At 47.9% G+C, this 17,776-nt stretch overlaps 1 protein-coding gene across 1 annotated transcript; it reads right to left on the bottom strand.

Moving 5' to 3' along the window:
* Window positions 1-236: 236 nt before the first annotated feature.
* On the bottom strand, window positions 237-17,074 carry LOC140202288 (C-X-C chemokine receptor type 3-like). The gene is made up of 2 exons (XM_072267184.1): window positions 16,854-17,074; window positions 237-1,521 (listed from the first exon to the last, which is right to left on the bottom strand). Exons 1-2 carry the CDS (start codon window positions 16,884-16,886, stop codon window positions 370-372), a joined length of 1,185 nt encoding a protein of 394 aa, XP_072123285.1. The 5' UTR covers window positions 16,887-17,074; the 3' UTR covers window positions 237-369.
* Window positions 17,075-17,776: the final 702 nt, after the last annotated feature.

Genomic DNA, 17,776 nt, shown 5'->3' on the forward strand with positions numbered 1-17,776 from the left:
CGAGTGTGCGAGTGTGTGTGGGATGTGTGAGTATGTGTGAGGGTGTGTGGAGGGTGAGTGTGTGTGTGTGTGGGGGTGCGGAAGTGTGAGTGTGTGTGTGTGTGTGTCGGGGGTGCGGAAGTGTGAGTGTGTGTGGGTGTGGGTTGAGGAAGTGTGAGTGTGTGTGGGGGGGTGCGGAAGTGTAAGCGTGTGTGTGTGGGGGGTGCGGAAGTGTAAGCGCGTGTGTGTGGGGGGTGCGGAAGTGTGAGTGTGTGTGTGGGGTGCGGAAGTGTGAGTGTGTGTGGGGGGTGTGGAAGTGTGAGTTGGGGTGCGGAAGTGTGTGTGGGTGTGGGGTGGAAGGATGGGTTTGTGTTTTGGCCCCTCCAAATTTCAGATCCAGGAGTTGGACGTGTTGCCCAGCTCGCTGCCGCCGGACACAGTGGAGTTACGGCTGCGGCCGCTCCAGTCCCTCCGCCAGGTCCCGACCCGGTTCCGCCGAACGCATCCTCGCAGCAGGTCGTGCAGCTGCCCGCGGAAGCGGATGCCCACGAAGGCGTAGAGGAAGGGGTTGAGACAGCAGTGCAGGTTAGCCAGGCAGCCGGTCAGTGTGTAGGCCAGGTCCATTCGCCGCTCAAAGGTGCAGTCCCGGTCCAGAGCGCCCAGCCGGTGCACAGTCTCCAACATGAGCGTCACGTTGTACGGAGTCCAACAGAGTAGGAAGGCCAGGACCACTGCCGCGATTACCCTCAGCGCCCGCCATTCCCGGCGCCGCCGGGCTCCGTTCGCCCGGAGGATGGTGTGTCCGATGCTGAGGTAGCAGTAAACCATGATCGTCAGCGGCAGCAGGAAGCCGGTGGCATGGTAGAAGCAGCGGAGGCCCACCACCCAAGCCTGGTTTCCTTCCTTCCCGTAATGATGCACACACTGTAGGGAGCCCCCGTTGAACGGCACGAGCCGCAGGTAGACGAAATCAGGCACGGTTAGCAGGAGGCAGGTCAGCCAGACGGCGAGGCTGGCGACCCGAGCGCCAATGGAATGCCCCAGGTGCCGGGGCCGCGTCGGGGCGGAGCGCACGACCGCCAGGCGCCGCTCGAAGCTGATGCACACGAGCGCGTAGAGGCTGCTGTAGAAGCTGAGGTTGTACAGCGCGCCGACCAGCTTGCAGGACACCCAGCCGAAGATCCAGCCCCAAGCCTCATCCACCGCCCAGAAGGGGAGGCTTGTAGCCAGAATCAGGTCGGCAAGGGCTAGGTGCGCCATGAAGACCTCCATGGAGGACTGCCGGCGGTGGCGACGGCCGCGTTCCGACAACACAACGACTAGCACCAGCCCGTTGCTGACAGATCCCACCAGGAAGACGATCAGATACAAGACGGACAGCAGCACTCGTTGGGAAGTCCGGTCGCTCCTGTCACCTCCCCCGTGCCCGCTGGCGACGCACGGCTCCACGCCACAGGGCGCCGCGTCCTGGCAAGGGTCCCCGGTGAAATTCAGCCAGTCGTTGAATCCGTATAGGGTCAGGTTGTTCAATATGTCGGTATCCTGAGGGGGAGAGGGTTCAAAGAGTAAAAGTCTAATACAATGCCATATGCACAGATACCTGTGCGTAATGAAAAACTTTTTTTGCAGCAGCATCGCAGGCACACAGTATCAGAGATGAAACTTTCACAAGATAAAAACAACTTTACACAACTTTTACAAGAAAAACGCAATTAAAACAAAACTCCCATCTTCATATTTTGGCTTCTGCCCCTCCTTTCTTCTCAGTTCCAATGAAGGGGCTCAGCTTGTTAATTCCCCTCCATAAATGTTGCCTGTCTTGGGTTTGTGCCTGGTATTTCCGAGCAGCGCACACGAATGCTGGAGGAACTCAGCAGGCCAGGCGGTATCTATGGAAAAGAGGACAGTCCACGCTTCGGCCAAGACCCTTCAGCAGGACGGTTACCATGAGATGGACTCTTGTCCTCACAATCTCCCTCACGGTGGCCTTAGCACCTCACTGTCTGCCGCGCTGCACTGTCTCTGTAACTGTAACACTCCATGGATGCTTTTCTCGTGTTCTACCTGGGCACACTTTTGTAATGAAAAGGTCTGAAAGGGTGGTGTGCTAGACAAGGTTTTCACTGTAAAATGGTACACTGAACATCGAACATCACATTACAGGAACAGGCCCTTTCGCCCACAAAGTTGTGTCAAACCGATTAAATAGCAATATATTTACTTATTAAGCTCCAGAGCGAAGTAAGCCTTTCCGGCCTTCCAGCCGCGCCGCCCAGCAATCCCCTGATTTAATCCGAGCCTAGTTATGGGACAATTTACAATGACTAATTACCTTACCAACTGGTACGTCTTTGGACTGTGGGAGGACACCGTAGCACCCAGAGGAAACCCCTATGGTCACGGGGAGAACATACAAACTCCTTACAGTCAGTGGTGGGAATTGAACCTGGGTCACCTGTATTGTGAATTGCCAACTGCACTAATCCCTTCTTCCTACACAATGTTCATATCCTTCCATTTTCCTCACATTCACGTGCCTATCTAAATGTCTCTATTGTATCTGCCTCTACCACCACCCCAGGCACCCACCTCTCTCTTTGTAAAAAACTTGTCCCTCACATCTCCTTTGAAATGACCCGCTCTCACTTTAAATACATGCTCCCTGGTATTAGACATTTCAGTCATGGAGAAAAGATACTTTCTGTCTGCTCTATCTATGCCCCTCATAATCTTATAAACCTCTATCAGATCTCCCCTCAGTCTCCACCAATCCAGGGAAAACAACACAAGTTGTCTAATATTTCGTTATAGTCTTTTAATCCAGGCAGTATCCTGATAAACCTCTTCTGCAAATCCTTCCTATAATGGGATGAACAGAACCATATGCAGTGATGATAATAAGCCATTTTACCAATTTATCACACTGAGGCATTGGTAAGGGTACTGCTGATGACTTAAGAACTGAATGGATGAAGGGAAGTAGCTATTCCTGAACCTGGTGATGTGGGACTTCAGGCTTCCGTACCTCCTGCCCGATGGGAGCTGTGAGGTGTTGGCATGGCCCGGATGGTGGGGATCTTTGATGATGGATGTTGCCTTTTTAAGCAGTGTCTCCTGTAGATGCTACCGATGGTGGGAGATATGGGAGGTGATTCTCTCCGAAATTACTAAAGCAGATCATTGCATCATTGGTCAGCATCTTCACCACAAATGCTGTCCAAATCAATTGGTCTATTACTGTCACAGGTACCAAGAGTGAAAAACTTCGTTTTCCCCGCCATCCATACAGATCATTTCATCACGCCAGTGTATTGAGGTAGTACAAAATAACAGAATGCAGGATAAAGTGTAACTGCTACAGAGTAAGTACAGTCCAGATGCCCAGTCTGAGGCAGTCCCATTTGTCCGCATTTGGCCTATATCCCTCTAAATCTTTCCAATCCATGTACCTGTACAAGCAACACACATAAAAGTTGCTGGTGAACGCAGCAGGCCAGGCAGCACCTGCAGGAAGAGGTACAGTTGACGTTTCGGGCCGAGACCCTTCGTCAGGACTCGGACACAACCAGCAACTTTTATGCGTGTTGCTTGAAGTTCCAGCATCTGCAGATTTCCTCGTGTTTGCATGTATCTGTACAAGTGTCCTTTCAGTGTTGTTAAAATTCCTGCCTCAACTACTTCCTCTGGCAGCTGATTTCACATACCAAATGTGGTAATGTGGTAAATGGGTGAAAATATGGCCCCTCAGGTTGCTTTTAAGGTTTTTCCCTTCTCACCTTAAACCCAAACCTTCTAGTTCTTGATTCCACAACTCTGGGAAAAACTGTGCACATTCACCCTACAAATGGCCCTCATGATTTTATACACCCTTATCAGGTCACGCCTCAGTTTCTTACAGTCCAGTGTAAAAAATCCCCTCCTGTCCAATCTCCTTCCATAACTTAGTCCTTCAAGTACTGGCAACATCCTCATAAATCTTATCTTCACTCTTTCCAACTTAATGGCAGCTTTCCTATTGAAGGTCGACCAAAACTGAACACAAGTCTCCAAGTGCAGCCTCACCAATGTCTTGGACAACTAACGTGGCCTCACAGAAATAGCATCAAAGTACTACAAACCACAATGACCATTTCTGAATGGTAAAGTCATCATTAATTCTATTTGCCACATTACAATGTCAAAATCAAGTTTATTGTCATATACACAGATACATGTATGCACAGGTGCAATAAAAACATACTTGCAGCAGCATCACATACACAGAGCATCATTCACAAAAAAAACATAAATCATTCATAATCTTTACAAGAAAACACAATTACAATAGAAAAGTCAATTTTAGTGCAAAGTGATCATGGTGCTGCTAAATGGTATATGAGTTATGAACAACTTTTACAAGAAATAACAAAATTAGAATTAAAAAAAAGTGCCTATTGTAGTGCAAAGTGGTCACGGTGTTGCTGTACTGAGACAGTGGTTAGGGTTATGCTGGTTTGTTCAATAACTGAATGGTTGAAGGGAAGTAGCTGTTCGTGACTGGGTGATGTGGGACTTCAGGCTTCTGTACCTCCTGGCCGATGGGAGCTGTGAGAATATGGTGTGGCCCAGATGGTGAGGGATCTTTGATAATGGATGTTGCCTTCTTGAAGCAGCCTCTTGTAGATACCACTGACGGTGGCATTCTTGCTGGTTCAGGAAATGTGAGGAGGCTTTGGAGAGGGTCACCAGGATGCTGCCTGGATTAGAGAAGATGCACTCTTGGACAAACCTGGGTTGTTTGCTCTGGAGTGGCAGTGATGGAGCGGAGCTCTGAGAGAGGTTTATAAAATTATGAGAGGCATAGATAGGGTAGATGGCTGGTATCTTTATCCTAAGGTGAACATGTCTAATACTTGAGGGCACATAGTTAAGATGAGAGGGGCTAAGGAGATGTGCAGGGCATTTTTTTAAACACAGAGAGTAGTGGATGCCTGGAATGTGCTGCCAGGGTAGTGGTAGATGTAAATACGATAGAGGAGTTTAAGAGGCTTTTACACAGGCACTTCAATGTGCAAGGATAAAGACATTGTGAAGGTGGAGGGAATGAGATGTCATTATTTTGCTACAACTTCATGGGCAGAAGATCCTATTCCTGTGCTATACTGCTCTATGTTCTATCTTCCATATTCAAACATCAAATGACAATATCACCATCCTGGTCCAGGACGTATTTAATCCACTGCAGAAAGAGCAGGAACATTTCCATGGGATTTGGTATGTCACCAAAGACTCTTACAATTTTCTACAGATGTACCCTGCAGGTCAATCTGACTGGTTGCATCGACGTCTGGAATGGAGGCTCCAAAGCACAGGATTCCAAGAGGTTGCAGAGTGCTGTAAGTCAGCCAGCATAACCCTCCCCACCATTGAGGACATCTTCATTTGAGGTGGCATCCTTCACTAAGGAACCTCACAATACTGGACGTATAGTCATGGAGCACTATAGCACAGAAACAGACCCTTTGGCCCATCTAGTCCATGTTGATTTGATTTCTGCATCGTCCCACCTCTCTGCACCTGAACCATATCCCTGCATGTTCCCATGCGTAATTAAAATTGAACCAGTATCCACCACTTGCACCACCTTCTGCGTGAGGAAGCTCCCTCTTGGTTCCTCTTAAGCATTTCACCTTCCACCCGAAACGTATGACCTTCCATCCAGCCTGAGCAAAAAGAATTTGCCCTCTCCTCATTTCTATCGTCAGGGAGAAGGTACAGGAGCCTGAAGAAGCACTCAGTGATTCAAGAACAGATTATATCCCTCCTCCATTAGATTCCTGTATGGCCCATGAGTCATAAGACCATAAGTCATAGGAGCAGAAATAAGCTCCCTCTCATACCCACTCTCCTCCCTTCTTCCTGTCACATGAGTAATACCCTGACGAATCAAGAACCTATCAATCACCACTTTAAATATACCCAATGACTTGGTCTCCACAGCTGTCTGTGGCAGTAAATTCCACAGATCTGTTACCCTCTGGCGAATGAAATACTTCCTCATTTCTATTCTGAAGCTATGCTATCTGGACCTAGTGTCATGGTCCAGTCCGTGAAATCTGTATTCCGGTTCAGGGTCCGGTCCATAGCTCCTTATTCCAGGGTTTCTAGTTTCCCCCAGCTTCAGTTGTAGGCACATGATTCTCGTTTTGGGGCTGAGACATAAATACCTCTTCAAACGAGGGATTTCCTGCTGGACTGTCCTGTTCCTTCTTGCCTGACTCTCTGCCTGCATACCCTGCCTGACTGTCTGCCTGACCGTCTGCCTGGATGCCTCGCCTGACCGTCTGCCTGGATGCCTCGCCTGACCGTCTGCCTGGATGCCTCGCCTGACTCCACTGTTGAGTTCAATTGCCAATGCAGAGATGGAACTGTTTGTCGTTCTTTGGTGTTTGTCTCTTCTTGTCCTCGCCTCTGTGGGGTAAGTCAGGCCGTTCTGCCGTTGCCCTGCCGGAGTCCTGTCTTGTCTTGTCTTTGCCTCTGTTGGGGCAAGCCTGGCTGTTCTGCCATTACCTGACTGGTGGTCCTGTCCCACCTTGGTGTGGAGATGAAGTTGAGTCCCGATTTGTCTAAGTATAAGTCCTGGCTCTATGTCTCTGTCCTGTCCTGTCTCATGTTGGTGTCGTATTGAAGATGAGTCCCAGCTTTTCGAAGGATAAGTCCTGGCTCCATGTCGATGTCTGTCTCCAAGTTCCAGCCTCTGAGTTATCAGCCTCCACATTCCAAGCCTCAAGACCCCAAGCCGGTCTCCAAGCCTCAAGCCTCAAGACCCCAGCCTCCAGTCCTGCAGTCATGTCATGTCCTTGCCTGGTTCTGGGGCCCGAGCCCGAGGCAAGACCCAGGTTCTGGGTCCTTGTCCAGTCTCTGGCTCGGAGTCCAAGCCCAAGTCTGCGTTCTTGTCCCTGCTCCTTGTCTGTATCCTGTCACATCCCTACTCTAGTCAAGTCCTGTTCCTTGTTCTTCAGTGTCTGTGTCTTGCATTTGGGTCCATTCCTAATGCCCCCATTGTGAAACCTTGACTCCCCTACTGCAGGAAACATCCTCTCCATATCCACTCGATCTGGGCCTTTCAATATTCTGTTGGTTTATCATCCTCCTCCCCCCCCCCCCCCCACACATTCTTATCAATGTCATTGAGTACAGGCCCAGAACCAACTAACACTCTTCATTAACCCTTTCATTCCCAGCATCATTCTCATAAAACTCCTCTGGATGCTCTCCAATGCCAGCACATCCTTTCTTAGATAAAACTGTTGACAATGCAGTCTGACCAATGCCTTATAGGGCCTCAGCATTACATCCTTGCATTTGTATTCTAGTCCTCTTAAAATGAATGCTAACGTTGTATTTGTTTCCTCACCACCGAGGCAACTTGCAAGTTAACCTTCAGGAATTTTGTGCGAGGATTCCCAAGCACTTCTGATTTCTGAATTTTCTCCCCATTTAGAAAATAGTCTACACCTTTACTCCTTCTACCAAAGATCATACACTTCCCAACGCTGTATTCCATCTGCCACTTCTTTGCCCATTCTCCTACTCCTCTATTACGATAGATTATTTAAAAATAAATATAATCATTGCCTCCATGAACACATAGATCAAGTGGGCAGCTAGAGACTTTTCCCCGCAGAAATGGCAGATATGAGTGTGCATCATTTTAAGCTGATTGGAGGGAAGTGTAGGTGGGATGTCAGAGGTAGGTTTATTATCTTACACAAAGAGTGGTGGACGTGTGGAACGCCCTGCCGGGAGTAGTGATAGAGGCTGATACATTAGGGACACAGGTAAATGGTTGACAGAAAAACGGAGGACTATGAAGGGCTAGATTAATCTCAGAACGGGTTGACACAACATCATGGGCCCAAAGGCCTGTACTGTGCTGTAATATTCTCTGTTCTGTGTATTTTGCAAATTTGTTGAATACTTGTGTGTGGACGAACGACAATTCAACTAGAACTTCAGCTGTTAAAATGCTCTGCGCGGCAGCCCGTACGGAAGATCCCCAATGTGGAAGGGAAAGGCGGCCTTGTAGAAGGACTTCTTCTGGGATCCACCCGCACCCGATCCATCTCCCCCGCCCCCCCACCGCAACTTCCAGGTGGGAAGACGATCGACCGCCGTGGCAAGTCGGACCGGTGGGAAGCCGCGAGTGTGAGATATCTTGAGCTTTGCTTTGCTGCAGGAGTACAGAATCCAGATCTAGTTCAATATTACTGGCGTCTGTGGTGAAATTTGTTGGTTTTCAGCAGCAGCACAATGCAATACATAATAATTATAAACTATAATAAGAAATATATAATAAATGAAAATAAATAAGTAGTGCATAAAGAGAAAACAACGGAAAAACACTGCAAATTTCTCTTACAAAAATAAATAATTTAAAACAGGAATAGCGAAGCAGATTTAATGGGTTCACGGATCGTTTAGAAATTGATTTACTGTGTATAGTTCTGGTCACTGCTGCATTGTGTAATGAACAGTACACAAGATAAGCTTCTCACTGTATCTTGGTGCACGGTAGAGTGCGAGGCGATTACAACTCGGGCTGCTGCAGTTCAGAGTTCAATTCTGACGTTGTCTGTACGTCTCAGTGTTGAATGCGTGGGTTTTTTCTGGGTGGTCTGGTTTCCTCTCACAGTTTAAAGGTGTACCAATTAGTAAATTAATTGTAAACATGAGGAATTCTGCAGATGCTGGAAATTCAAGCAACACACACCTACACTCTGTCCGCCAGAGAAAGCAGGATCTCCCGGTGGCCACACATTTTAATTCCACGTCCCATTCCCATTCTGATATGTCCATCCACTGCCTCCTCTACTGTAAAGGTGAAGCCACACTCAGGTTGGAGGAACTACACCTTATATTCGTCTGGGTCGCCTCCAACCTGATGGCCTGAACATTGACTTCTCTAACTTCCGCTAATGTCCCACCTCCCCCCTCGTACCCCATCCGTTATTTATTTATATACACACATTCTTTCTCTCACTCTCTCCTTTTTCTCCCTCTGTCCCTCTGACCCCTTGCCCATCCTCCGGGCTTTCCCCCCCCCTTTCTCCTTTTCCTTCTCCCTGGGCCTCCTGTCCAATGATCCTCTCATATCCCTTTGCCAATCACCTGTCCAGCTCTTGGCTCCATCCTTCCCCCTCTTGTCTTCTCCTATCATTTTGGATCTCCCCCTCCCCCTCCCACTTTCAATCTCTTACTAACTCTTCCTTCAGTTAGTCCTGACGAAAGGTCTCAGCCTGAAACATCGACTGCACCTCTTCCTAGAGATGCTGCCTGGCCTGCTGTGTTCACCAGCAACTTTGATGTGTGTTGTTAGTAAATTGGGCATTTTAGACTGTCCCACGGTTAGGCTAGATTAAATTGGGGACGTGGCTCAAAGGGTTGGTTTCATGCTGTATCTCAATGAATAAATAAACAAATAATCCAATACCAATACCTGCCATTAACTAGAAAGAGTACAGAAAAGATTTTCCAGGAAGTTGCCTGGACTTGGGGGCCCAAGTTACAAGGAGAGCTTGTGTAGAGTTGGATTTTATTCCCTGCAGAGTAGGACATTGAGGAGTGACCTGACAGAGAAATATAAGATCACAACAGGCACAGACAGAGTGAAACCACAGTCTTTTTTTCCCCCCAGGGACAGGGTGTTTAAAAACAAGAGGGCAGAGGTTGAAGAAATTCCTCCTCATTCCTGTTCTGAAGGGATGTCCTTCCATTCTGAGACTGTCCCCTCTGGTCCTAGGCTCACCCACTATAGAAAACATCCCCTTCACGTCCACTCTATTCAGGCCTTTCAACATTTGATAGGTTTCAATGAGAGACCCCTCATTCTACTAATCTGCAGTGAGTACAGGCCAGAGCCATCAAATGCTCCTCACACATTAACCCATTCATTCCTAGAATCATTCTTGTAAACCTCCTCTGGGCCCTTCCTTTTCTAGATACGAGGCACTAAACTGCTCAGTGCTCTATATGTGGTCTGACCACTGCATCATAAAGCCTCAGTGTTACATCTTTGCTTTTATATTTTAGTCCTCTGGACATGAGTGCTAATATTGTGCAGAGTCTGGTCTCCCTCCATGAGGAAGGATGGACTCCCCATAGAGGGAGGGAAAGGGGTGAAGGGTTACCAGATCAATTTATTTATCTGGGGACAAGGTTAATCGGTTGAGGGTGGGACCCGCTGTTTGGGAGAATGAGATACAAAACCCTTAATAGGGTAGGTGTGATATGGGGAGGGGGGTTCACCCTGGCTAGGGAGTCCAGGACTAGGGGTCCCTGTCTGAGAATGAGGGCTCAGCAGTTTGTGTTGGACACAGGAGAGATTCCTTCACCCAGAAGAGCGGGGGAGCTTAATCTGAACAAAGCATCAAGTGTCATATTTCCAAGTTTGTGGATGATGTGAAGCTGTGAAGGAGGTCCAGGGAGGGATATTGATAGGATAAGAGAATGGACAGGGCCATGGAAAACAGTGAAGCCATACAAGACAGTATATTTTTTAAATGTTCAAAATCAATGTCAATTTCATTGAGATGTACACAAGTCCATGTTCACAGGTGCAATGAACAACCTACTTGCAGCAGCATCACAGGATGCATTCAAGGCCCTGGAACCAATCCTGTCCCACTAGTAAGTTCCCCAATCCAAAAATTACCATGTTGCTCCTCTCCAATCCTCGAATCACCTTGATCTTTATTTATCTGATGTACAGAAGGATCTTGGGTTCCCGGTACGTATGGAACGTAGAACCCAGAGGAGTACAGCACAGGGACGGGCCTCGTCCACAATGCTGTGCTGAACCAGCTAAAAAGCAAACAAAAACACCCAAACCCTGATCCCTCTGACCTACACCATGTCCAGATTCCCCTATCTCGCTCACATCCATCTGCCTATCCAAGTGGCTCTTAAAATCCTCTAATGTATTTACCTCTGCCACCATACCAGGCAGCACATTCCAGGCTCCAGCACTCTGAGTGGAAAAACTTTCCCCTCACATTCCCTTTGCACTTACCCCCTCTCACCTTCAATGCAAACTGTCTGGTGTTGGACATCCCACCCCTGGGAGACAGATACACTCTGTTCACTCTATCTCTGCCTCGCATAATCTTATAAGCCTCTATCAAGTCTCCTCTCGGCCTCTGGTGCTTCAGAGAAAACAACCCAAGTTTATCCAGCCTCTTATGACAGCATCTGCCCTCTAAACCAGGCAGCATCCAGGTAAACTTCTTCTGCACACTCTCCAAAGCCTCAAAATCCTTTCTATTATGAGGTGACCAGAACTGTATGCAATACTCCAGATGTGGCCTAACCAGGGTTTTATAAAGTTGCAAAATAACCTCTTGACTTTTGAACTCTGCCTCAACTCAAAAGCAAGCATTCCATAAGCCTTCTTAACCACCGTATTGACCTGTGTAGCCACTTCATAGAGCTATGAAATTGGATCCCAAGATCTCTCTGCTCAGCAACACAGTGAAGGATCTTGCCCTTATCAGTGTACTGTCTCCTTGCATTTGCCCTACCAAGGAGCAACACCTCACATTTATCTGGGTTAAACTCCATCTCATTTCTCTGACCAAATTTGCATCTGATCTATATCGCACGATGTTCTTTGCCAGTCTTCTCCATTACCCACAATACCACCAGTCTCAGTGTGATCCACAAACTTAGTAATCCATCCATCTCCATTTTCACCCAGGTCATTTATGTACATCACAAACAGCAGAGGTCCCAGCACATTGTTCAAAGGTCAATGAAAAGGGCCAAAGCATTGCTGAAGATCCCTACCACCCATCCCAGAACCTCTTTGACCCACTATCATCAAGAAGGAGGTACAGGAGCATCAGGGCTAGGACTGCTGCACTGGGTAACAGTTACCTCCCACAGGCTGCCACCAATGAGATATTTTATTGACCTATTTATAGTGGAATATTTTGTTTTATATGCTGTGTGTGATATATGTTGTGTAGGTGCGCCGTGGTCCAGAGGAACTTTGTTTTATTTTGGTTGTATTCTCACTGTACATACATACAATAAAGTTGAACTAAAACTATCAAAGTACATAGATATCACCATATACAACCCTGAGATTCGTTTTCTTGTGGGCATTCACAGTAAATACAAAGAAACACAATAGAATCAGTGAAAAGCTGACAAATGGCCCATGTGCAAAAGACAATAAATTGTGAAAATACAGAGAAAGCAGGTGATATACATAATAAAAAAATTATAATAATGGTAGCTCCTTGAAAATGGTAGACGGGGTGCTAACATAGACGGGGTGGTAAAGAAGGCCTACAGCATGCTTCCCCCATTTGTTAGGGCGTTAGTTATATATGAGTCAAGAAGTCATTTTGCAGCTGTATAAAACTTCAGTTAAACCACACAGTGTTGTGTGCAGATCTGGTTGCACCATCATAGGAGGGATGTGGGGCTTCAAACAGGCTGCAGAGACCTGCCCAGATGAGGCATGTGCTACAAGAAGAGGTTGCACCAACTTGGGTTGTTTTCCCCAGAGAGGTGGAGACTGATGGGAGACCTGATAGAGGTTTCTAAGAATATGAGAGGCATAGAGAGAAAAGATCCTTTATCCCAGGGATGAAATGTTTGATATTAGAGGGCATGCAATTAAATGGGGGGGGGGGGTGTTAATTTAAGGTGTATGGTGCAGTTTTATTTCACAGAGTGGTGGGTACCTGGAATGAGCTGGAGAACACAGATACAACATCAACATTTCAGAGGCATTTAGATAAACATGTGAACATGCAGGGAAGGGATGGATAGGGATAATATGAGGGGGTTGAGTTTAATGGAAGGGAGCTGGAACACTGCTTGAGGTCCTGGTCACCACGCTATAGGGAGGAGATCAGAGGGTGTGGAGGACATTCAAAGTCAAAGTAAATTTATTACCAAAGCTCTCTTCTGAAGCTGTATTCAGCAGGGAGGTGCAAGGGCCTTGGAACCCACACTATCAGGTTCAGGAACAGTCATCCATCAGGCTCTGCACCCAAAGGTGATAACTTCACTCACCCTAACACTGAATTGTTCCACAACCTCTGGACTCACTTTCAAGGATGCTTCATCTCATGTTCTCAATATTTATTGCCTCTCCTCCTTCCTCTCCTCCTTATTATGTATGTTCCTTTGTATTTACTGTGAATGCCCACAGGAAAATGAATCTAAGGGTTGTACGTGGTGACATATATGTACCTTGATAATAGATTTACTTTGAGGTTTGAGGCAAATATCTAACCAGACAATCATTCTGGCTATTGGCTGCAATTCAATGGTTAAAAGCATGCAGTCATAGTCAAAGGGTTCAGTTGTTGCTCAGACCAAACATCAAAATGGGACAAAAATGTGATCTATGTAATTTTGACCATGGGATGATTGCTGGTTCGAGACGAGGTGGTTTGAGTATCTCAGAAACTGCTGATCTCCTGGATTTTCACACACACAGCAGAGTTTACAGAGAATTGTGGGGAAAACAAAACAAAATTCAGTGACCAGCAACTCTGTGGGTGAGAGAGCCTCAGTAATGAGAGAGGGCAGAGGAGAATAGCCAGATCGGTTCAAACTGACAGGAATGCGACAGTAACTCAAATAAGCACGCGTGGTTTGTAGAGGAGCATCTCTGAAAGCACAACACATCGAGCCTTGTGACCATGTACACACGCTCAGTGGCCACTTGGTTAGGTATATCACCACATACTGCCTTGAGGTTCATTTTCTTGCAGTCATTTACAGGAAAATAAAGAAATACAGTAGAATTGGTGGGGAAAAGAATACATAAACAAAGACTGACAAAGAACCAACCTGCAAAAGAAGATTCCCCGAGACTTTGCTCGGGACGGAACGGTTCCAGTGACGAGGGGAGAAGAGAGAGGCTGGGTCTGTTCCCCCTGGAGCGGAGGTGGGCAGGCAGGCCTGCTGGAGGTGGGATAACATTATGACAGGGAGAGACGGAAACTTCCCCCGTGGGAGAGGGATGAAACGAAAGGTTTGGGGCATTGGGTAGGAGGTGTTGAGAGGGTGTAAAGAACTTTATTTCTCTCACGGGGGGGGTGTGCTTTGGGATCTAAGGGCATTTCCTGTTAGCGTGGGGGTGGCAGAGACTCTCACCGCACTGGAAGAGTACTCGAGCGAACACTGGAACGGCAGAGGCAGAGAAGGGGATGGACCGAACGCGAGTGAACAGCATCAGAGTCGGTGGGGCACAAAGGGTGAAACCTCGACTGGATCGCAATTTTTAATAGCTGAAGGGGTAAAATCAAGACCCTCTGTCCTGTGAGTCACAACGTGGTTACAAGGACGGCGAAAGAGAAAGAGAAAACTGAACGATATTCATTCTGAATGTTCGATTGTAGTGTTTGGAAATTTCTGACGAGAGTTTAGTCATATCTCGACTGTAATATCTTATCTGCTGTGGCTTTACCTGGGGAGATAACAGCCGCTGGCGTTAAACTGGTGACATATACAATCTGTGGTGGAGTATAGAAAGTGATGCCTGGGTAGACTAAACCTTCAGGAACGACGATAATGAGTATAGAACAGGATTTACGTCCTTTCAAGGGCTATAGGTGCACGTTGCAGAGTAGACAGACTGGCTACATCAAAGCCTGGTATGGAAACAGAAAAAGCAACAGACACAAAATGCTGGAGGAACTCAGCAGGCCAGGCAGCATCTATGGAAAAGAGGACAGTCGACGTTTTGTGCCGAGACTCTTCAGCAGGACAGGAGAAAAAAAGTTGAGGAGTAGAATTAAAGAATGGGGGAGGGGAGGGAGAAACACAAAGATGATAGGTGAAACGGGAGGGAGATAAAGTATAGAGCTGGGAAGTTGATTGGTGAAAGAGGTACAGGGCTGGAGAAGGGGATCTAATAGGAGAGGACAGAAGGTCATGGAGAAAGAAAACGGGGGGGGGCACCAGAGGGAGGCCATCGGCAGGCAAGGGGATAAGCTGAGAGGGAAAAGGGGAATGGTGGTGGGGGGGGGCATTACCGGAAGTGCGAGAAGTCAATGTTCATGCCACCTGGTTGGAGGCTACCCAGACGGAATATAAGGTGTTTTTTCACTCCAACCTGAGTGGGGCCTCATCGCGACAGTAATGGATTGACATAACGGAATGGGAATGGAAAGTGGAACTAAAATGGGTGGCCACTGGAAGATCCCGCTTTTTCTGGCCGTAGGTGCCCCGCGAAGCAATCTGTCGAACTACGTTGGGTTTCACCGATATACAGGAGGCCACATCGGGAGCACCGGACACAGTAGCGGATCCAATGGAGTCACAGGTGAAGTGTCACCTCACCTGAAAGGACATTTTGGGGCCCTGAAGAGCGGTGAGGGAAGAGGTGTATGTCCAGCAGAAGAAGTGGTATGAACATCGATTTCTCCATCTTCCGGTAATGCCCCCCCTCACCTCACCATTCCTCATCCCCCCTCCCCTTTCTCACCTTATCTCCTTGCCCGCCCATCGGCTCCCTCTGGTGCTCTTCCCCCTTTTCTTTCTTCCAAGACTTCTGTCGTCTCCTATTATATTCCCTCTTCTCCAGCCCTGTATCTCTTTCACCAAGCAACTTCCCAGCCCTTTTCTTCAACCCCCCCCCCCACGTTTCACCTTGTTTTTCTCTCTTCCCTCCCCCTTCCTTCATCTACTCCTCACTTTTTAAAAAAAATCCAGTCCTGCTGAAGCGTCTCGGCCCGAATCGTCTACTGTACTTTTTTTCCATAGACGCTGTCTGGCCTGCTGAGTTCCTCCGGCGTTTTGCGTGTGTTGCTCGGATTTCCGGCATCTCTGGTCGGATTAATGAGTTCAGGAGAAGGAAACTAAAGGTCTATGGCCAGTCCTCATCCGAGGTGGAGGGTCGGCAGCTTTAAATTCCTTGGTGATATTATCTCGGAGAACTGTCCTGGGCCCGGTACACAAGCGCAATGACGAAAAAGCACGGCAGCACCTCTACTTGGTTACAGATTTGCAAAGATTCCGCATGAGAGAAAACTTTGACAAACTCCTGTAGATGTGTGGTGGAGAGTATACTGACTGACTGCATCACAGCCTGGTATGAAAATACCAAGCCCCTTGAACGGAAAATCATACAAAAGATAGTGGATACAGTCCCATCCATCACGGGTAAAGCGCTCCCCACCACTGAGCACATCTACATGAAACGCTGTCGTAGGAAAGCAGCATCCATCATCAGGGACTCCCACCACACACGACATGCTCTCTTCCCACTCTTGCCATCAGGAAGAAGTACGAGAGCCTCAGGACTCGCACCACCAGGTTCTGGAACAGCTATTACCCCTCAGCCATCAGGCTCTTGAACCAGAGGAGGTAACTTCACTCGCCCCAGCACTGATTCCACAACCTATAGGCTCACTTTCAATGACCCTGCAACTCATGTTCCCAATAGTCATCATTTTATTTATCAGTATAAGTATGTTTTTTTCCTTTTGTGTTTGCGCATTCTGTTAGCTTTTGCACATTGGTTGTTTGTCCGTGTCGTGTGCGGTTTTTTAAATTCTATTGTGTTTTTTCTCTATTTACTGTGAATACGCGCAAGGAAATGAATCTCAGGGTACTATACGGTGACATATACTGTATGTACTTTGATATTAACTTTACTTTGAGCTTTGAAGGGGGAGAGGGGAAGGTCAATCATTCGCTTTGAACTGACCTCTCCATTCTGATAACGGAGCCACCCCTTCAGACACGTCCCCGCACCCCGTCTCTCCGCACATCGCAAAGAGATGCTGGTTGGAACTCTCCTCCCTGGACACTGAGCCGCGTTTGGTCCGAGTTCGCTTCCAGAGCGACGTGGAATGGATTGAACTCACCACGTAGGAACCTTCGTAATAGTTGTCCTCCATGGCAGACAGTTCGGCAGGGAGGCTCGTCGCGCCGCTCAGTCAGCGGACAGGAAAACCACACACTCCATGGAGTTGGAATTCATCGCAGGAATGCACTTTCTCGGTGGGCTATTCCGGTCGCAGACGTACCTCGTGGCGATCCCCAGCAGTGCAAGCAACTCAGGAATCAAAGTGTGTCGACGCAGCGCTCATCAGGTGGGTGTGTGAGAAGAGGGAGCTATGGACCGGCTCGGCAAAAGCTCTGCTCCCCACTCACGGCCCCTCCCACAGCGCGCCCTGTTCACCGCCCCTCCCACAGCGCACCCTCCTCGCCGTCCGATATTGGAACTTGACAGATTGACGCTATGAAACAGACCGTTCGGCCCGCCAGTTCTGTACTGACCCATTCATAACGATCGTGTTGCATTCTCACCAATATTGGAGTTGAGAAGAAGGACCGCAAAGGTAGTAATCTCGGGATTACTGCCTGTGCCACGCGACAGTGAGAGTAGGAATGCAATGAGGTGGAGGATAAATGCATGGCTGAGGGATTGGAGCAGGGGACAGGGATCCAAGTTTCTGGACCATTGGGACCTCTTTTGGGGCAGGTGTGACCTGTACAAAAAGGATAGGTTGCACTTGAATCCTAGGGGGACCAATATCCTGGCGGGGAGATTTACGAAGGCTACTGGGGAGACTTTAAACTGGAATGGTAGGGGTGTGGGAATCAAATTGAAGAGACTAGGAGAGAGGAGGTTAGTTCACAAATAGAGAATCCTAGTAGACAGTGTGTGAGGGAGGATAGGCAGGTGACAGAGAAGGGGAGCGCTCAGACCAAAGATGTAGGGGAGAAGGAAGAAAAAGATAATAAAGTTGTTTTCACCATTAGGGATAAACAGAGAGTAAGAGGT

Source organism: Mobula birostris, chromosome 8, assembly GCF_030028105.1.
Source record: "Mobula birostris isolate sMobBir1 chromosome 8, sMobBir1.hap1, whole genome shotgun sequence".
Taxonomy (NCBI): Eukaryota; Metazoa; Chordata; class Chondrichthyes; order Myliobatiformes; family Myliobatidae; genus Mobula; species Mobula birostris.